Source organism: Mesocricetus auratus, unplaced genomic scaffold (assembly GCF_017639785.1).
Source record: "Mesocricetus auratus isolate SY011 unplaced genomic scaffold, BCM_Maur_2.0 Super-Scaffold_100009, whole genome shotgun sequence".
NCBI classification, from domain to species: domain Eukaryota; kingdom Metazoa; phylum Chordata; class Mammalia; order Rodentia; family Cricetidae; genus Mesocricetus; species Mesocricetus auratus.
In genome coordinates, this window is record NW_024429193.1 from 17,914,603 (window position 1) to 17,937,450 (window position 22,848).

At 40.1% G+C, this 22,848-nt stretch overlaps 1 protein-coding gene across 1 annotated transcript; it reads left to right on the forward strand.

The window, feature by feature from the left end:
- Positions 1-7,935: 7,935 nt before the first annotated feature.
- Pdha2 (pyruvate dehydrogenase E1 subunit alpha 2) lies at positions 7,936-9,309 on the forward strand. The gene has a single exon (XM_005081932.2). It carries the CDS (start codon positions 8,021-8,023, stop codon positions 9,194-9,196), a length of 1,176 nt encoding a protein of 391 aa, XP_005081989.1. The 5' UTR covers positions 7,936-8,020; the 3' UTR covers positions 9,197-9,309.
- The last annotated feature ends 13,539 nt before the right edge of the window (positions 9,310-22,848 follow it).

Genomic DNA, 22,848 nt, shown 5'->3' on the forward strand with positions numbered 1-22,848 from the left:
AAGATACAGTGAATAAACAAGCTAATAATATGTTTCCAACAATAAATTTGAAAAGTTATTCTTTTAAATAAGGTAAAGGAGAGAACCTCTTCCTTTTAGAAGGTTTTGAGTTTAAATAGGCATCAAGTTTAAAACACATCTTTCTAGTAGATAGGAGAAGCTACTGTTGAAAATAGAACTGGCATCTTCCTACTGGTAGAAATTCAAGCAATAAGGCATTTAAGTCCTCATGGGTAATTGTTTAAGTTGGCAAGATCAGAACACATATCATTAAGCTTTAGATCCACATTTAAGTTTGGACCCTGGTTTACATATTAGGAAATGAAGGCTGCTTTTAAGTGACTTAAGACTCGAAATATTTCGTTTTGATTTTGAGTCAGGGTAAGAATATACCCATGGAGAAACAGTTATGTTATGTGGTGGTGAGTTCCAGAGACTGATAATACTATAGTTGTCATTAAATTTAGCCAAGTCCTTGATGTGAGAAATCTCAGTTCATTGTTGGTGACACAGATTGTAGAAACATATGGAAGCAATTAGAGGAAAGTAAATGGAGACAGTGAACACAGGCTACGTATTTGTGGAGCCTGCCTAGATAAAAGCAATAATATAGGATGGAATCTAAAAAAGGCACTGAGGTTTCTGGTATCTACTTACAGATGAGGAAATTTGAGCATGAAAGCAATCCAAAGAAGACAAAATCGATGACTCTCTGGTAGGGATGTGGGAGTGCAAAGCATCATTATGATAAATTAGAAGGTTATGTTACAAAGGCCAGGGTTAGATTTCTAGATAAGATTCTTCCTCTGCTGGGATGAGCAGGAAGTTCCTATTAAAGTAAAATTTTATCAGGGAACAGGCAGCTGCGGCTGGGAAGCAGTGGTTTATACATGCAGGAAGGAAACACAGGATAGGAAGATAAGGGTGTCTCTCATAGGAGGACTGAAGGACACAAGGACTTGCCCAGTGTTTACTGATTTGCTATCCTTTATGGGTTTCTATTTCTAACTCTTGGAAATAATGCAATCCATTATTATAGACAGTAATATTTTAGCAGGGAGTAACGTAGGGAGAAGGTTATATAGGGTTACAAATAGTATATTGGCTACTAGAGGAGACACCATGTGCTATACAGGTGGATGGTAGTTTAGCAATACCTAATGATCTGGATTACTCAATAGTCTCCTTCTGATCAGTGCTTGCCATATCTGACCTGAAAAATCCTCCCATTAATTCTCTTATTTACTAATGGGGGTTGTATCTTCTGGGCCTCCAATTTAAAATAGTCTTTGAGGTTCCTCTGTGGTGTCATTTTAGGTTCACAGTGCTGGATACAATTCAAATACCTAAGAGTCTAGATACATCACAGATTCATGGGACTAGAAAGATGTTCACAGGAAAAGGGCTCCAAAAAGTATCCATCTACTGACTGCATTGTCTTAGGTTGCTCAGAGTAACTACATTCACATTCATAACGGAGAGCATAATTACAAGATTCATATTTTCTTATTTCCCAGAGTACTTTTTGACTAATTAAAGGAGACAATGAAACTTTACAAAATTAGTTTTCTAGTTTGCATGTTGCTATTCTACAATGTTTTATTTTTAATTTGTTCATTATTGATTCTAATAATGACAAACTTGTCATAGTAACCAGTGTTTGGAGTGCAATACTTTCATTTTATTGCCTCTGTAACAGCCGCTTATGTGTCCCTTCCTCTGTCAGTCATTGTTGGTCTGTCTTTTTTCTCTAGGCCATGTCAAAGAAGCTGGGAGAGATCATAGCATAAAATCATACGATCTGTAATAAGAAAATGTTTTGTGGGTCTTCAATGTAATTCTATTGGTTAACAAGAATAGGGGACATAGAAAGCATTTCAGGAAGATATGATGAGAAAAGATATTTTGTTTTTCTCAACCATGTTTATAATTTCTTCCTCTCATCTAATCTCAGACCTTAATTTCCTCACATGGAAATCAGGAACAAGTCACATTGACTTTCTGAACATAGAGAATCAAATAAGCAAATATGATTATGTTTCTCCAGCAAATAGATATGATTTTCATGCCTGAACAACATTTACAACTGTGCCTTAATTCTCAAATTAATGTACATAATAACCTTGTCATAAGAGTTTTTATTGCTGTGAAGACAGACCATAACCATGGCAACTCTTACAAAGTAAAATATTTAATTGGGCTTGCTTACTTGCAGTGGTTCAGTCCATTATCAGCACGGCAGGGAACGTGGTAGTGTGCAGGCTGACTTGGTGTTGGAGCTGAGAGTGCTACATCTTGCAGGCAACCAGAAGTTGACTGACTGTCACATGGAGTGAATCTTGAGAAAAAGATTTCAAAGCCCGCACCCACCATGATATACTTCCTCCAACATGATTGCACCCACTCCAACAACGTCACACCTCTTAATAGTGCTACTCTCTTTGCGGGTCATTTTTCTTTCAAATCACCACAAACCTAAAAGTTTACATTCACTGTTTAAAAACAGTACTATAAATATTTGCATGTCGGTACACATTCATGAATATTCCCTGTCAGTCAGTAAAGAGGAAGTCTACTAGTATCGCTTTTGGAATATGATGAGGTATACCTCACTACAGCTTAGACATAGTGTAGGACAAAGGAGGCCAAAGGTGGAGTCAGGAATAGCATGTAAAGTGGCATGCACAGTTAACTTTCTTCCTTGGGAAGCCTCTCTTGAGATCTGATTGAAGTGGTCAAGTGTGTTGCTTAAAGTTCCTTCTAGGGGGCAGCAGTGCTCTGGAATTTTGCCAATCATTCTTCTTGTTTAAACTTTCCTCAGTGTCTCTTAGGTCATCTTCAAAGAAGAAAATTGCAAGTATATAAATTTATTAATAATGCTATTAGGGACACAGTGACATCAGAAATAATAATACCCTACCTAAAACTATTATAAGTGGGAGGATGGTAGAAAACATTTAAAAAGATAAAATAGTAATACAGATCAAATGAGACAAACATATCATAAAAGATTGATTACACATGTAAAGAAGTCCTCATTCATACATGGAGTTCATGTTTTACTTTCCAATTTAATACACAGTTACTAAATTCAACATTCTAAGCATAAGTATGTTACGTTGCAAAATAAAAAGTTGAGATGTGGTATTTTAAATATGTAAGAGACAAATTTTTGGAGGAGAAAAAATAGACTCAGCTCTAACATGAAGTTTTTCATGAGTACCTTGATTTTCAAGAACATTCACTTTATTGGTGAATTTTCATTTGAAAGAAGATTGTGGATTTGCAAAATAACTCCCCAAACAAATCAAAATCAGTTGAAAATTCTTGATTCCTATATGGATTCACTACTAATGGAGATGCTAGGCACAGAAATTGTGATATCAGAGTATAAACATGAAATTGTATTTCTTATCATATTTTGACACATTTAGTTACAGGTCCCAAATTCTATGATTATGAGATTCAGTAGAATGAAGTCATATTACTCTGGTCTAAAGTCAACCACACTGTTATTTTCTTTTCTTGACTGTCATCATGTGGTAGAATGAGGAGTTTTTCTCCTTTACCTTCTCTTAATGATGATTTCTCCTGATTTTTGAATTAATTCCATTGTAGAAATACATTAGAGATAGTTAGAACATGAAAATCCTGTTCAGAACTCTCAGTGATCTAAAATAGTCTCACTTTTGTAACCTTGAAAAAAGGCCTTGCTTAATTATCATTATTTTGTAAAATATATGATTCTGGTATTCTCCTTTTTCTTCAAGGGGGATAAAATAATAGTCCAAGTGGGAGAAATTATCTTTGAATTATATATAACTTCTAATTTGTGCACTGAATTCTTACTCATCACTCTTGATTGCCAAACCTCAGAGCTATGAAAAAATATATTCCTACTAATCATAAGGATGAGAATCTGATATTATTTACCAAGAACATATTCACTCTTTAACAGCTTTTTCCAATTAACATTTTTGAAAAAGTACAATTATTACTAGAGAAATGTAAACACTCATGCTGTTCTTTTCTCATACATTCTTGTCTGTTACTGTAAAATATTTCATTTGCCGTTGATGCAAGCAGAGTAACAATTTTAAGATAAATTCAGAAAAGCCTTTGCAAGATCATCCACTGATTATGAAGTGAAAGCTGTCACAAAGGCTAAAATGACTGCTACCATAATCACTGTCTTCTCTTTTCTTGGTTAGTTTGTTAATTAACCAAAATATCTGCCAATGGCCTTAGAAAAATATTCATCTGCTTTCCGTTAGTTTTAAATAGATTAAAAGTGAGATTTGTCATTAATTAAGTACATAGAATTTATGGGGATTTTAATTGCAAAAACACTTCAAAAGGGAACATGCAAAAGGCTTCTTAGTTCTATTTCATGATAAAGATGGTATTAAACACTGACAAGACAAAAAGAACGCCATTAAGAACATGCCACCACTGGCCCTGTAGTGCAGGAATAATTTGCATGGATTCTAGCTGGGAACATGGAAAGAGTGGGCTGAAAGATCAACAGCTACCTCAGGCAGTTTTTAACTGTTACACGGTTGTCTAGAAATTTTCATTTGTCTTTGGACATATTGCATGAGTTTGAGAACACAGTAATAAAAGTCTGAAAACTTGTCATCAAGATTAACCAACTCAATTAATATCTTTGCCCACATTGTATTCCGCACACATGATTCCAGCTGTCTATCTTGAAGCTGAGTTTGGGATAGAAAGCACAGCCCAGGTCTAAGTGTTCTCTGGATGTTTCACTTTTTATTACTAATTATCCTGATCAGATCTTGGTGCAAAAAGGGGGACATCTTGCATGTATTCCTCTGGCATGATTCTGTTTCAGCCTTGTCATGCTGGGCTTTTCAGGGAACCTCTATCTTTGCAGCCCGGGCTACATGTGACAAGATTAAATTGGCACACTTCCACTATATAGCTTTTGTATTCCTGGCAGCACAAGCCTGGTGGATCCCTCTGAGAGAAGTCTCAGCTGTCACTCAGTGACCCATTAACACTACTCTTCCATCCTGCAGTGTCAGTTTTTCATTCTTATGGTTATAATGCTCCCAGGGGACAGAAGATACCTTCAGGAACGAGAGAAAACAGCAGATACAGGCTAACTATCAAAGACAGAGCACACAACAGAGCCAGAACACAAATTCCAACAGATGAGTTCTAAACACAGTGGAAAAGGTTTGTTATAATGGTAGGTTTTAGAAGGTGCTAAGAGGGTCCAGCTTTAAACAGTCTGGTAACTTTTTTGCAAGCTGTTTTCTTTGCCCTGTTAGAATACCAGAAACATCCAAAATAAGCCTTGCAGTGGAGAAGATAGATGCTTTTACTCTGTAATAAGAGTAATATAGGGGAAGAAAATGGAGTAATAGACAATGGGTACAGACAAAACATAGATCAAGGGGGATTACTTAATTTAAGCATAACAGGATCTCTGGGTAGGTATTCTTATAATCCTGGGCTAACTAAGGCTTCTATCTCAAGACTGAACTAATAATATCAGTGACTTAAACACCATTGCTCTCTAGCAGCTCCATGGTACATTATTCTTCTTCCTTTTTTTTTTAAAAAAAGCATTTGTTTATATTATCTCATGACCACAGTCTCCCCTCCCTCCTTTCCTCCCAGACCCTCCCCTAAACTCCTCTCTGCATCCCCCATCCACTCCTCTTCCATTTCTATTCATAAAAAGACAGGCCTCCCATGGACATCAACAAAACATGGCATATCACGTTGCAGAAACACTAAATACCTCCGCTTGTACTAAGGCTGGGCAAGGAAACCCAGGATAGGAATAGGTTTCCAAAAGCCAGCAAACTAGTAAGAGACAGACCCTGCCCCCACTGTTAGGAGTTCCACAAGAATACCAAGCCACACACTGTCACATATATGCTAAGGGCCTAGGTCCGTCCCATGCAGGCTTCCTGGTTGTAGGTTCAGTCTCTGTGAGCCCCTATAAGGGCAGGTTAATTGTTTCTGTGGGTTTCCTTATGATGTTCCTTGACCCCTCTGGCTTCTACAATCCTCCTTCCCTCTATTCAGCAAGATTCCCTGAGCTCAGCCTAATGTTCGTCTCTGGGTCTCTGCATCTGTTTCTACCAGTTGCTAGGTGAAGCCTCTCTGAGAACTATTGGGCTAATCAACAACCTATGAGTATAGCAGAATACCATTGGGCATCATCACATTCACATTTTGTTATTTCTACAGTCATTTGGTTCTCTCGTAGGCCTCTGGGCCATCCAGCCTCTGGGTCCTGGCCCTGCAGGCAGTGTCAGGGGTGGGCTCACTCTTGTGAGGCTAGATTATGGGCAAGTCCTTAGAAGCTACATTCTATGGTTATTATATGAAGAATTACGGAGTGTTGGCTCTTGAGCTGATGAGATGGCTTATTCGATAAAAGCCTAGTGACCAGACTTAAATCTTCAACCCCAAATCAAGGTGGAAGGAGAGAACTGGCGATACAACTTTGTAAGCCAGGGCACAGTGAAACCTTCCAACTATATCTGGGGCTGGGGGAAGAAAAAGAAAACAATGGAAAATAGAGTTTATGTATGTGTAGGATGGGAGTTTTTGATCTGACACAGGCTAGGCAGTTTGACTAAGAACTAGGTGACTTTGCCAAAGATAGTAGACCACTGCAGAAAGATAAGGATAGTCCTAGTAAATAGAAACCCTGCTTTAGAAAATCTGCTTTTCTGTAAACAGGAAATAACATTTAAGCTTTTGTTTAGCCAGCCAAATTCCTTCTGTTTAGAACTCTGTTCCCCGCCCTGCCATTTTGAGGGGTAATGTTTTGGATATAACAAAGTTGTTCTCTCACCTTCTTTGGAAAACTGTTGGAAACATCTGTTAAGTACAGGAAAAACCATGCACACCTTAGTGACTACAAAAAAGGTAGCCAGAAGATATTTTAAAATTTAAAATTAGGTAGAATTAGGACTCAACACGGTGGCAGAAGTCTGAGGATAAAAGTTTTTCAGGAGTATCAACTTTTAAACATTTTAGGGGCAAAGTTATTTGGGAAAGCTAGTATTTAAATAGTATACACTATATAAAATTTGTGACTTCATTCCTCATGAAAATAGAAATAGTATATGATGGAGTCGGCTTACTAATTATATTTTAGAGCTCATAAACAAGAACAGAGTAATGAGAACAGGAAGAAATGCTTTGATCTATCCCCTAGTACCTTAAAAAAATCACAAAAGAGATACCATTCAAACCCCCTTTCCTCATTAGAAAATAGTAAGACGACTACTGCACCAACTAGTAGACAGCCATGATCAGGTTGTATATGAGTGCTTGCATATTTGTACAGATCTTTTAATAAATACATGAAGATTTTGGCAAGTTTTGAAAACAAAGAAGAATGATGTCATTTTCTTCTCTTTCTCTTTCTCCTGAACTCTCCCTCTTTGCCTCTCTGACTCCCTCTCCCTCTCTCTCCTTCCTTTCCTCCCTTCCTGTTATCCTCCTCTTCCTACCTCCCCCCTCTTTCTCTGTCTCTGTCATCTTCTCTCATTTTGGGATGAGGGGTGGATTTCTAGAGAGGTGTCAAGCTGACTGAGGATAAGACTGAAGCCCGGATCCTACAAGCTTCTGTGTCTGGTGTCTTGACATTACAGGTACATGTGTCCCCAGCTACTGTCCAACTTTGGGGTGCTGAGCCCGAACCCAGAGCCTCTAGTAAGCTTGACTATGTCCTCCCTCTGTCAGGATTTTTACTAAGTTGGACAGGGGAAAGGACACCCAGTCTCTGTGGGGTGACAACGATGATGATGTTCCTTAGGATGAAGGCATCTTCTGAGACTTCGCCTGTCGGTTGGGCCCCGTGGGCGGGGCTCCTAGTGGGCCGATGACGACCGGGCAGGCACCGCAATTGCTTCAGTCTCGCGAGGTTCTTGCATCACAGGAGCCGGCCGCTTGGAAGCCCTGGATCGAGAGCGATCGATCGTTGGGAGCCGCCGCTGGCTGCCGTTGTGCCTGGCGTTCCTCCTCCATGAGGAAAATGCTGGCCTCTTTGGTGTCCCACGTGTTCTCAGGGGTGAACCAGAAGCCGGCGATGAGAGGGCTGCTGGCGTCCCTTAACTTCTCCAACGACACCACCTGTGACATTAAGAAGTGCGACCTGTACCGGCTGGAGGAGGGGCCCCCCACCTCCACGGTGCTCACCAGGGAGGAGGCCCTCAAGTACTACCGCGCCATGCAGGTGATCCGGCGCATGGAGCTCAAGGCTGACCAGATGTACAAGCAGAAGTTCATTCGCGGCTTCTGTCACCTGTGCGACGGGCAGGAGGCCTGCTCCGTGGGGCTGGAGGCGGGCATAAGTCCTTCGGACCACATCATCACGTCCTACCGGGCTCACGGCCTGTGCTACACGCGGGGCCTGCCGGTCAGATCCATTCTGGCAGAGCTGACGGGGCGCCGGGGAGGCTGTGCCAAAGGCAAGGGGGGCTCCATGCACATGTACGCCAAGAACTTTTACGGGGGCAACGGCATCGTTGGGGCGCAGGTGCCCCTGGGAGCTGGTGTGGCTTTCGCCTGTAAATACTTGGGAAATAATGAGATCTGCTTGACCGTGTACGGCGATGGCGCGGCCAACCAGGGGCAGGTAGCTGAGGCTTACAACCTGTCAGCCTTGTGGAAGTTACCCTGTGTCTTCATCTGTGAGAATAACCACTACGCAATGGGCACGGCTATCGAGAGAGCAGCAGCCAACACTGACTACCACAAGAGAGGCAATTTTATCCCCGGACTGAGGGTGAACGGAATGGATATTCTCTGTGTCCGCGAGGCCACCAAGTTTGCCGCTCACTACTGCAGATCTGGCAAAGGGCCCATTTTGATGGAGCTGCAGACCTACCGGTATCATGGACACAGTATGAGCGATCCAGGCATCAGTTACCGTACCCGAGAAGAGGTCCAAAGCATGCGGAGCAAGAGCGATCCTATTATGCTGCTCCAAGAGAGAATGATAAACAGCAACCTGAGCAATGTGGAGGAATTGAAGGAAATCGACGCGGATGTGAAGAAAGAAATTGAGGAAGCCGCCCAATTTGCCACAACTGATCCAGAACCAGCTTTGGAAGAATTAGCCTATCACCTCTACTACCACAATCCGCCCTTTCAAGTTCGTGGTACAAACAAGTGGATAAAATATAAGTCCATCAGTTAGACAGATTACTTGAGGATTCGTTACAAATTCCTCAGTGGGTTATTTATGCTCAACTTTAGGACACTTTTCAAGTTTGTTAAAGAGTAATAAATAAAACACCATTAAAGACAAAAGTCTTGTAAGCCTTCATAAAAATAGATTAATGGCTTATTAAGGAGATTAGAAGATACACATTTGTTTAAAAGGGCTGTTCTGTTTTATGTTGTAACATTAAAAGGCACTGTATCTGTAACAGTATGAATATATTTTAGAATATTTTAAACTTAAGTTCTGAAGTTATAAATCTAAAATAGGAAATGCTAGCTTTCCCAATTTGTCACAATAGTTCTGTTTGATTTCATTTTAGTCATGAAATAAATACTGTTCTTTAAAGAAGTAGACTTTTGATTCTGGCTTCCTATGCCATGAGTTTGTGAAAAGTCACATTGAAGAAGAGTTCAAGTCACTTTGCAACAGCTGATATAAATAAACCAATAAGAGGCACTGGTATCATAGAAGGTATGCATATATGATATTGGTGCTGAAGTGTGTTAATACTGATTTTCCAGAAGAAAAAAAACTTACTAGGGCAGGGGCAGGCAAGAAAAGAAGAATAATTTTTTGTTTTTATACTATTTTATTTACAATATTTGTAGTTTACTAACTAGGAAAAATATAGAAAATCTAGGAGAAACTTATTGAATTAATCCTCATTCTAATGCCATACTTGCTTTATATTCATACTACATGTTATTTTTTTCACCACCAACAACAAACACTATCACCTCTCAAACCTGAGAAATTAAAGTCAAAGATATGACATCAATGTACTTAATTCAACTCTACTTTCCATTTGAAGATCTCCATAAAGTACATACTGCAAATTGCTATGCTGCTGACTAATATCTTCTAAGTCATCTATAGTATATACAGATTTATATTTACTGAGGGAAAACATGACAAGTCATAAAGGCTCAGTTATTTATAGTTCAGTACCTTATCAGTATGTCTAAAATTGTTGAAAACACTAGTACTTGGTTACATCTAACAAGCCCTTAGGTCCCCTTGAACTTGATGTTTAGTATATGCAACTCTTCTGGGACAGATTTAATTGAAACCCAAAATGAGAATTTTCCTAATGAATGTAGAACCAGTTTCTGAAGCACACCAAAGCCTTTGGCTCTATAGCATGTGCTCTTACAAATAGAAATACTGGTTTCTTTTCTATTACTGTGATTAAATACTCTTGACAAAAGCAACTTAAAGGGGAAGGGACCATCTTAGCTCACAGTTCCAGTAACAGTACTGTAAGCATTGGGGCAGATCAGGTGGGACAGGTATTCTGGCACTCGGGAGTAACAGACTACCTAGTGTTACACAGCTCAGGGGGGAAGGTATCCTGGAGCTCGGGAGCCAAGGACTACCACAGGCCTGCTTCAGTGAAAAGATTCACCAGTGTATCAGCTCTGCTCAGGCAAGGGAGGGGTTCTCATCTGGGGATGTTTTCCCAGTGTAGCAGTTTTGCTGTAGCAGGAGAGGACCTGCAGCCAGCTAAATTGCTACAGTTCAGCTCTACTCTCTGGAGAGTGGAGAGCAGAGTGTATTCACTCTGGGTGGGGGGAAGAGGAGGGAGAAGGTTTCTCAGGCAGAAGCATTACAGCCTTGCTCTGCTCTGCCCAGAATACTCTCTGTTCTGCTGCAAAGAAAGTCTTCACTGGAAGCTCATCAAAGGGGTTTATTGGGAGGAAAGAATCCAGGAGAGTGGCAGAGAACAACCGAAGCTGAACACACAGGGTTTATATATGGATCCTCAAGGGTGGGGGAGTGTTTCCAGGATGGGGATTGGTCAGATTTCAATCTTCTCCTCAGGCATTGGCTAGTTTTCTGCACAGGGTTAGGGTCAGATTTGGCTCCAATTGGGACAGTCCTACCTCAAGGGTTTCGGGACAACCCCCATTTATTCAGCCAGGCCCTAGCCTCTGACTTATTCTCTTTGTCTCTCCCAAAATCCAAGTTGATACAATATGTAGATGATCTTCTCCTTTGTAGTCCATCCCTAAAAATAAGCCAGGCAGACACCGCTACTTTGTTAAATTTTCTATGTAGCCGAGGATATATCCCACTTCTGACACCAGATATAACGATACTCGATACTATATAGGGAAAACAATATATTTATTTACCAGAGTGAGAGAGAGTCGCACAAGCTGGGAGTCAGAAGGGTGGCTGGCTTCCAGCAGAAAAAAAGGGAAGGTCCTTTTCCTTTCACTTCCTTTTATCTCTACCTTGACCCCGCCCTGTTGGGCGGGTAGCTTTGTGGCATTGACTCCTACAGGGTATCACCCTCTAAGGTCCAGCTGTCCACTCCTCAGGTAACTTATCTAGGACTAACTGTTACTCCAACTCATAAGGCCATTGCCCTAGATAGGAAAAAACTAATACTGTCACTCACAGTCCACACCACAAAGGATGAAATCTTATCCTTCCTAGGAATGGCCAGCTTCTTACGCTCTTGGATTCCTTCCTTCTCCCTTCTTTCTCGCCCTCTATATCAGGCAGCCCTTGGCCCATCACATGAGCCTCTCCTTGCACATTTCGTCAGCTTCAACAGGCCCTCCTACAGGCTCCAGCCTTACACCTTCCAGACTTAACGCGTCCCTTCTCTTTCTATGTTACTGAGAAAGAGGGATATGCCCTCGGGGTGCTGGTCACCACCTGGGACCTTCCTTTGCACCAGTCGCATACCTATCAAAAAATTAGAGCACACTACTGAAGGTTGGGCACCTTGTCTGCGGGCTCTGGCTGCAGCTGAACTTCTCATACAAGAGTCAAAGAATGTAACCTTTGGGTCTCCTATTACTGTCCCCTCTCCTCACCACCTGTCCCAACTTCTAACATACAAAGGTCTCCAAAAGTTACCCACCTCTAGAGTTCTCTCCCTTTAGGTAGCATTAGTAGAGGATACAACCTTACCTTTCAGCCATGCCCACTTCTTAATATTTCAAATCTTCTCCCCCAACCAGTCTCAAAATACTCCCCATCTTACTCTTGCATTGAGACCCCATAAGAGTTACTACCTCATCCTACACATGTACATGAGGGAGCTCTACCACAGGCCACCTATACATGGTATACGGATGGCAGCTCCTTCCTACATTAAGGGGTACAGAAAGCAAGATATGCTGTTGTCTCAGACATCAAAGTGGTTCACGCACAGGCCCTTCCAGCTCAAACCACAAACCAACAGGCTGAATTAGTGGCTCTTACTCATGCCTTTCAACTAGCAAAAGGACAGTCCATAAACATATATACAGACTCTAAGTATACCTTTGACATTCTCTTAGCACATGCAACTATCTGGAAGGAATGTGGGCTACTAACAACAAAATTAGGTTCTATAAGCAAAACAAATTATAGACTTGCTAGAGGCTTCTCACCTTCCCACAGCCATAGGAATTGTCCACTGCCACTCACACCAACAAACAATTCCTAAGTCCCCCTCACAAGCCTCAGGTCACTCTCATTTTACAACCCACAACTTCATCACTACCTCCCAATATTCAACAGATCTTGTCTTATCTACACCAGATCTTTCACCCTAATACTCAGGCTCTTTCTTATTTTGTTAAAACTTATTTACAGCCTACCTCTGAAGACCTGTCCTATCTAAAGTCTATCACTGCTTCTGGTAAGATCTGTCAAACCTCTAACCCTACCTCTGGTCATCGAAATCTCCCCTTCCCCACTCATTAAGCCAGGGGATCCCTCCATGGATCAGACCGGCAGCTTGACTTCACCCACATGCCCACAGTAAGATGTTTCAGATGTCTTTTACTCCTAGTGGCCACATTCTCAGGATGAGTAGAAGCCTTCCCCATCACTAATAAAAGATCACAGACAGTTTCTGATCTCCTTTTCAGGGAGATCATCTCCAGTTTTGGGGTTCCATCCTCCATTCAATCATATAATGCCCATGAATTTACTTCTCAAATCTCACAGACATTGGCAAAGGCCCTTAACATCCCATGGCATTTCCATATGCCCTACCATCGCCAGTATTCAGGCAAAGTTGAATAATTGTTCTCTCAAAAATATTCTTATAAAACTCTCCCAACAGCTACATACAAATTGGATCAAACTCCTGCCATTAGCCCTCTTTCAACTAAGAGCCCTTCCAAAGAAACGCCTCCTTATTTCCCCTTTTGAGCTCATGTATGGATGGCCAATTATGCCACCTGGCCTTATGTCTCATCCATCACCTCTCCCAGATCACCTCCTTACCCCTCTGTTACACTACCTTCGCACTCTTCTTTGGAACTTCACCCACCATCACCTACCTCAGCCCCATCCTAATCCCTGTCCCTCTCCAGTCAATTTAGGAGACTTAGTTCTACTCTCCCCTCCAGGTCACAACCTCCCTCATCTTTCTCCAAAATGGACAGAAACTTTCAGTGTCATCCTTACTACCCCACCTGCTGTTAAGCTCGAGGAATTCCCTCATGGATTCATTTTTCTCATCTCAAACCTTTTATATCAGCCCAAGATAATCCTTCTTACATTTCAACCCCAACAGGACGTTGTTCTCTTAAGTTTCAGACGATACCAAGGTTGACCAGCCTGCCTCTGGTCTCAGAAGAATGAGACATTACACATCTTCCAAGACCCAAGGACCCTATTAGGCCATGCCTTTTCGTCTACTCCTTTTGCTCACCCCCATCAGTAGCGAGCCCTATATATGGAGATTTAAGGTTCAAGAAACCTATACCCAGCAGTCCAAATGGACCACTCATATGGTAGGATCTAGAGATTGCCCACTAGCTGGTTGCAAAAGGAGATACTTAGCCCTTTAACACCTAAATCCATTTCTAAAATATCTGTCCCTTATGCCTGTTTTCTCTATGACCAGACAAGAAATTATTGTCAATGCTGGCCAAAAATTTATGAAGGTTGTCCTTTCTGGTCCTGTAAGAGACACAATACATACTCAGGAACACACTCTACCTTTTAGGCAGAATGGGGATTTTTTTTTATATTCTAATTAAGGACCCAGAGCAACCCAGATGGGAGACAGAGGTCATTGGTAAACTTTATTATAACAATTATTAAAGCTTCCCATCAGGCACACTCAAAATACAGAGAGTACTCATCCCACTCTCTCAGACTCAAAGTATAGACACAGTAGGAGAAGTGGTCCAAAGCTCCTCAAAGGTTCTTTCTTCCCTAATGGCACCCCTTATTGATAATACTAATCACAGCTCCCTGTCATACCATCTCTTATTTCAAACCTTAACCTCTACATACCAGCTATTAAATAATGCCTTGCCTAACCACTTTGAAGAATGCTGGTTGTGTGTCCCTCCTGAGTCAAACTCACAACCACCCTTTGTGGCCTCACCCATTGTCCTCACAGATTTTCTCACTTTGCCACTTCTAAACTGCTCTGAGACAAACATTACTACCAATCCTTATCTCTCCCACATCTCTCTCTTTGGTATTTCAGACTGTTTTAGCTCAGCAGGAACACACCTTGTGGGCATTCTAGATTCCGAAGACTGCAACAGTGCTATAACACTTAATACTACCACTATGTCCAAATATTCACAATGTGTCGATTCTCTGTGGCACACAGGTATACCACTTCCTACCTGCCGGTTGGTCTGGGACATGCACCCTGGTATTCCTCTTCCCTAAATTAGGGGTGGTACCTGGTTTAAAGCCCCTACCAATTCCCATCACTAAGTTTATAGCAGGATGACATGACAAACTAGCAATTGAGATCATACCCCTCCTGGAAGCTCTGGGCAAAACTGCAGGTGTGGTCACAGGAGCAGCAGGATTGATTACTTCCCTAAAGATGTACCATAGGCTTTCCTCACAATTCATCCAGGATTTCCAACAGGTGTCTCAAACCATCCTCACCCTTCAGGGTCAGATAGACTCACTGTCTGCTGTAGTACTACAATATCCGAGAGGACTAGATTTACTAACAGCAGAAAGAGATGGACTTTGCCTCTTTCTCGGGGAAGAATATTGCTTTTATGTTAACCAGTCAGGAACAGTAAAGGATAAAATTCAACAACTTCAAGCAAACCTTCAAAAATATAAAGAATAGCTTGATAGCTCTGGTCAGTGGATCACTAATAATCCATATGGAACTGGATGCTACCATTCCTAATTCCTTTTCTCTCTGTTTTCTTAATTATACTAGTGCACCCTGCCTTATAAACTTTTTATCTAGATTCCTTCAACAACAAGTTCAAAAAATTTCTAACCAAACTTTCAACCAGTTGCTATTACAGGGTTATCAGCCCCTAGTTAAGGAACCAGAAAGCTACAACACCTGAACACATCTGGACAAAGATGAAGATTGTCCCATGAACTTCGACACCCCTATTCAGGAGGAAGTAGTCTAATGATAACATCACCCCTTTTCTGAACCCTAGTTTTATTAAACAAAAAAAGATTAAGGGACCAGTCAAAGAAACACATCCTCAGCAGAGCCAAAGAAACACAATTTGGCCTGCAACCAGAACCAAAGAAATGTACCCTGACCCTGAAACCAGTGCCAAAGAAACACACTTTGTCCCTGGAATCAGAGTCAGTGAAAGAAATGCATCCTGGCCCTAAAATTAGAGCCAAAAAGCTATAATGGACCAGAGAAAGAAACATCCTTTGGCCCTGAAACCAGAGTCAAATCTTTTGCAGAAAACTCTAGCTAATCTGAGCTCAGCATTGAAATCAGAACAATCCCTACCCTGGAAAAACTTCCCTGCCCCCAAGAATCCCTATATAAACCCTGTGTATGTTCAGCTTGGCCGGTCCAGTTGCTTCCTTCCAATAAAGCCCTTCGATGAGCTTCGGGTGAAGATCTTCTTTTGCCGTGACAGAGCAGAGGCAACCCTGGACAGAGCAGAGTGAGCAGGGCTATAAGACTTTTGCAGGGGAAACCTTCCCTTGGCAGAGCAGAGTTGTTAACACTCTGCTCTCCACTCTCTACTCCCCAGGAGAGAAACTTCTTGCCAAGCAAAACTGCTATACTGGGCAAATATCCCCAGCTGGAAGACCCTGTTCTGCCAGAGCAGAGCGGATATACTGGGGAAGCCTTTCCATGAAACAGGGCTGTAAGCTGCTATGCTTACAACAACCTGTGATAGGTACTCCTTGCCTACCCAGCTCCAGGATACCTTTCCATCTGAGCTGTGTAACATTCAGTATTCTGTGACTCCTGAGTGCCAGAATACCTGTCCCATCCCAAAACGCTTACAGTCAGGGTACATTGCTTTGGTTCTGGTTGCAGGGTCAAAGTGTATTTCTTTGGCTGGTCCTTTTTCCCTACATGTCAGCAAGGAAGTTGAAGTCGCAGGGCTCTAGGGATCTAGTCACTTTGTATCCATCTCCTGAAACATGCAGAATGCCTGCTAGTGCTCACCTTCATCTGTACTCTTTCAACAGTCCGGGATCCATTGTCTAGGAAATGGTACAGCCAACTATGTGTGTGTGGCAGGGTCCCATCTCAGTTAATGTAATTCCTCACAGCAATGTACAGAGGTCCATCTCTTATGATTATAGATCCTGTTACATTGATAATGCTAATATCACAATCTGGTTTCCAAGAACTTTAATGGAAAACCAAAAATTAAAGGGCTTGTCTATCAACACAAGAACACAAACATACAGTTGCAGTCGCTACCTTCCCCAGATAAGATAACCTCAGAATTATAAATTTATAAACAGAAGAAAATGTGTTTGTTATTTGCATTTACTTTTGCATTTATTTATTTTCTGGAGATGGGGACATGCCAGAGTGTACATGGTCAGAGATTAACTTGGAGGAGTTTATTTCATGTGTGTTCTAGAAATCAGGCTAGATAGCAAGAACATGATGAGTCATCTTAATGTTCCAAGGTTGTGTTTATAAATGAGTACTAGCTCATGTAATTTGGTCAGAATACCCCAGCTATTCAGAGGTACAAGTACCAGACCTCTATGAAAAATATTTTGTATTAAATGTTCCAAATTAATAAATGCAGTTTTCAAATGAGAATGCATTTCATTTTAATATACTAGTATTTCCATGTTTGTACTAAAATAAATTGTAAAGTTTATTTACATGAAGGTCTTTATAGCAGCAAAAAATAAGATACATGTACTTGATTGATAAGGAAGTCATAAATAATTAAGATATATGGGTACTGAATTTCAGGTAAATTTAAATCTTACTATGCTAGAAGAAGTAAATATTTGTGTTCCATTGTACAATGAAAATCCCATTAGGGCAGTGGTTTCATTATTAGAATATATTTACAATTTATATATTTTCAGGGATGATAATCATATTGTTGCTTGCTATAGTTCTGCAAATTATACATTAAATAAATTCCACTGTACCTGATAAGGTCAAGTTTTATCCCTTAACTAATACTAGCAATAATGTTAGGCTTTAAAAACAGGGATATGCAGAAATCTAGCAGTTGGGTTTTATTTCCTTTCTAAACTACTATTTGCTCAGATTTATATACTCATTAAAAGGAATAATGACCCAGGTTAGGAATAATAATATCTTCATTCCTGTAACATGAAAAAAAAGTGAGAAAGGACTTTACTTTGTATGATACGCTATGAAGGTGGATTGTATGTCTACAGTTACAGAAGAAGACTTAAGGTATATAACAAGACCATTAATGTGAGAGCTTACTGAGCTTAAGTGGATATCTGCTTGCCTGGTATACAAATTATAAGCCACATTATCAGCAAAAGTTAAAGGTAATTTGTGTGAGTTAGTCTTCAAAATTGATGCATAATTTACATATCATAAATTGACCCTTGTAAGAGTACACAATGTAGCATTTTTAGTGTTCCTATGTTATTATGTAATCAACAATACTTATCTCATTCCAGGAAATATTAATCTCTCAAAAAATGGATATCCATTTTTTTTTTTGGTTTTACGAGACAGGGTTTCTCTGTATTGTTTTGGAGGCTGTCGGTCCAGCCCAGCCTCGAACTCACAAAGATCCGCCTGCCTCTGCCTCCCGAGTGCTGGGATTAAAGGCATGTGCCACCACTGCCCGGCTTTTTTTTTTTTTTTTTTTTTGGTTTTTCAAGACAGGGTTTCTCTGTGGCTTTGGAGGCTGTCCTGAAACTAGTTCTTGTAGACCAGGATGGTCTTGAACTCATTCCCATTTTCCCAGACAGCAATCTACTTTCTGTTTCCTGCTATTTCTGTTCTGTACATTTTATATAAATTGCCCTTTCCAGCATCCTGTATGCCTTCTGCTTTTACTTACCATGATGTTTTCAAGTTTTATCCATGTTATAGCATGCAACTGAATTAGGTTGTTTTCATGTTTGAACAATATTCCATTTTATCTATTAGTTTGCAGAATTTATTTGCTGCTTTTGATGTCATGAATAATGAAGTATGTGTTTAAGTAAAAGTTTATACATTCCTATTAAATAAGGTATGATCGGATAAACCAACTTCATGATAATGAAATTTGAGAATTTCATATCATGGATGTTGATCATATACAACTCTACACCTCCTCTTGATTCATTCCAGTTCAACCCTGTCCCTGTGTTCTTTTTATTTAGGTACTTAATTCAGTAATCTATCAACTACAATTTGTACTGCCCATATACTTCTAGACATGGTGGTTGATCTAGAAGGAGACACACTGTTAACCTCCCTGGGTGAGAACAAGACAACCACCATACCTTTTTATCCAAATTTGAATCAAGCTTTATTAAATAAATACTTGCCATGACAATGGGACAAGCCGGATTCATACTCAAGACTTCCAGAGTACAGACACAAATTACATTAGTCATAGGCTTATAAAGGCAAACCCCACAAGGCTATATACTTCTCATCTTCATCCAGTCAGGGACAAGCCTACATCCTGATTTATTTCCTGTATCCTTACTTCACCTATGTGTGATCAAGCATATCCTGTGTAGTTATAGCAACTAAGTTTGTTCCCAGAAATGAAACACATAGCTTATTATCTTACACAAGCAACAGCTCTCAACAATCCATGAAGTTATCTGTCCTTTTGTAAGTGGGAGTTAAAGATTAGAAACTCTTTTGTTTTATAAATTTCTTAAGCACAGTAATTTAAAATTAAATTTAGCCCTGACAACACACCTAAAGAAAACTGACTTTCTCTCTCCTAAAAGCTATCAACTATCCATAGCTTGTCAGGACTCAAGAACCGCTTCCTAGTCATGATGGAATGTCGAGTGGCTTGATTTTATGCAAGTCTCCTATATGTTATCACAACGGCTATGAGCTCATGAAGGCAGTGATCCTGTCCTGAACAGAAGCTGTTGATTTCATTTATTTATTTATTTATTTATTTATTTATTTATTTATGTGTGCGTGTGTGTGTTAGAGTTTATGCATTCCAAGATGCATAATTTTAATTTTAAACAATATATCAAAATTTTTATTTTTGGCTGTCCCATACATTTATACCATTTTATTGATCATATCCACCCACCATTCCTTCCTTCCTAATTTCCCTTGTGCTCCACCCCCCCACCCACCTGCTTTCCAGCTTCATGCCTTACTTTTATTTATTGTTATTAATAACTCTTTTGGCATGCTTAGTGTGACTCATGCACATAGGTGTATAGCCATCCAATGGAACATTTGTAACCTGCTACCAACCACAGCCTCAAAGGATAGAACACTCCCCTAGAAGCTAACAATGGTTAATGGCCCCTCTGGTAGGGGTGGGACCTCGGAGCCACTACCCAATTCATGTTTGAATTTTAATTGGCTTAATCTTGTGCAGGTATTGTGCAGTTGCTGTGAGCTGGTAAGTGCAATAGTATGCTGTGTCTAGAAGCCAGCACTTCACATCTCTCTTTCCCATCTAAAAACTCCTATATTCCTTTTGCTTCCTTGAGCTAAGTTTCCCTGAGCCTTGGATTGTAGTTGAGAAAGTCATCTTACTATAGCTGAGCCCTCAAAGGTGTTTAATGTTTGGTACTATGATCAAATATGTGCCTCTTCATTAACTGGTACCCACTGCAGAAGTTTCTATGTTCAACTTTGAGAGAATCATAGATCTATGGGTGTAAATATAAATAGTTAGAACACAGATTTTTTATGAACTTCATTTTTTCTACCAATATAAAACATATAGAAAACTGAGTGTGATCTATAGAGCTTAATATGGCCTGCACTCAATTTTGTCAAGTACTATCTGACATTATTAATAGTTGGTAAGAAAAGGGTGAAGTCGGGATGCTTTGTTTGCTCAAAACCCACAAATCTTATGAAAAGCCCTCTCAATGCTTCTAAGAGACAATCTTTGATTCCTTAGTCTATTCTACCTGCTACGTTTTTAGAAACCAAAGGCCCTAATAAATGCTGAGTCAATACAACAGTATTTTTAAGTTAAGATTATTATATGTGTCTGTTTATGTGAATGTATGCCATGCTTCACTGGTGCCTACAGAGGGCAGAAAAGGCATGGCGTATCTTGATTTTGAGGGCCACCAGATTTGGAAGCTAGAATTTAAATTGGGTCCTCTAGATGAGTAGCGTGTACTTTTAACCACTAAGCCATCTTTCTAGCTTCTGGTACTTTTTATTTTCCTTGATGAGACAGAGTCTCATGTAGTTCAGGATAGCCTAGAACTTTTGCTCACAACCAAAGTATTGGGATTATAGGCTATGAATCAAATGTTAAGACATGGATAATAGGAAAATATGTGAGTAATCCTGTGTTTTGACTCTTCTTTACATTTTTTCATAGGTCTTTTTCCTTTGTGGGGAGAAACCTTGTCTTGAGAAGATGAATAAAAAAACTACATGGTATTCACATAAAAACAGAAAGGTGGACAAATGGAAGGAAGGAAGAAAGGAAGGACGAAGGGAGGAAGGAAGGGAAATAAAATACAACAGCAAAAACCTAAATAAATTCTAAATCAGAAGACAAGGAGATGAGTTGAAGACTGGTTTCAAATAAGGACAAGAGACAGAATGGTAAAGCTGACATTAGCTGGCCTTTATATTATCACAGAAGCCAATGTTATTGTATGAAGTGGATTGGTATCATCTTATATCATGTTTTCTCTTTTAAAAAATGAACCTTCTCTAGTTGTTAGGTCCCATCTATGGAAGTAGAGTACAGATTCTGACAGCACATAATTATCAATGTATAACATGACTTTTGCATCTAAGAAGGATTATTACTTGGGAATTGTCCTCATTTGTGTATCTCCACTTATTCCTCTGTAAGAAAGTTAACCCAAATGGGTATTGTAAAACTTAAGTGAAGAGGAAGAGAGAGTAGGTCATGGGGGAACAGGAGGGTTGAGTGAGTGGTAGAATGGGGGGAAGAGGGAATCATAGGTTAGAAGACAGATCTGACAAGAGTGAGACCACTAGTTATCTAAAGGGATGACACCAAATGGCAAGCTAAGCAGTAGTGGAGAGACCACCTTGAATGACCATTCCTGATAATGAACTTGATGTCTATAACCATCCTGGAGCCTTCATCCAGTGACTGATGGAAGCAGAGGCAAACACCCACAGTTAAAACTGAACTGAACCCATGGAACCCAGTGACAGAGAGAGAGGAGCAATGAGCAAATTGGCAAAGAATGGGCTGGCAAAACCAGCAGAGACAGCTGATCTGAACAGGGGACAGCTCTTGGACCCCAGACCGACAGCTGGGAGGCCAGCATGGAACTGATCCAGACCCCCTGAATGTGAGAGTTAGTGAGGAAGCCTGGCCAACCTATGGGGCCCTGGGCAGTGGATCAGTGTTTATCCCTGGCATACAAATGGAATTCGTGTGTCCATAACACAAAGAGGGATGCTCTCTCAGCCTGGACTCTTAAGGGAGTGCCTGGACCCTGCCCTGAGTGAAATGACAGACTCTAGATATCCCCTATGTGGAAGGAAGTGGCAATAGGGTGGGAGGCTGGGGAGGGGGATGTTGGGGGGTGTGGGAGGAGGGGAAGGAGAGGGAACTGGGATTTACATGTGAAACAATCTATTTAAAATTAAAATAATAAAAAATAAAAAGAAACTAAGTAAGTTGTAACATAATGTAATTAATTAATAGAATTTCTTGGTTTATTTTTATAGAGCTTGTCATTGAGAAAAAGAACAAAATTTGAAATTACCCAGTCTTAATCTACAAACAGTAAAACAAAAATGTTTACCTTTCATATAGGAAGGTAAGTGAAATCATGTTCTTCTCAGACAAAAATAAGAGTAACATATACAATTTATTTTTCCAAATTCAGCAATCTTTTTGCCTTGTTGCATATTGAAGCCATCAGAAAAGAGTTTAGCCAATGTTTGAATAGCAAAATGAGATGCAGGAAAAACAGTGCCCCTTAATTTGTACCAAAACTTTGTTTAGAATTGTGATTCCTCGATCAGTTGATTATCATATATCACATAGATACTGTGTACATACTAATTTGACAGGTGTAGAGAATATACATTTTGACATTTTATTCTAATATAGGTGACCATAGATAATCTAACGCTAGTAAAGTCTACAAAATTTGCTTCACTATTCCTATTGAAGATTGCTTTAATGCAATGCTCTCAAATACTTAAAAAAATTGGATCAAACTTAAAAAGAAAATCAAAGTCTCCATTCAATCGGTATTGTAATTTTTTCCCATTGAATAAATTCATG

What these genes read in the sequence shown, in the direction of transcription:
- Pdha2 (XM_005081932.2), top strand. Translation starts at nt 8,021, where the DNA reads ATGAGGAAAATGCTGGCCTCTTTGGTGTCCCACGTGTTCTCAGGGGTG.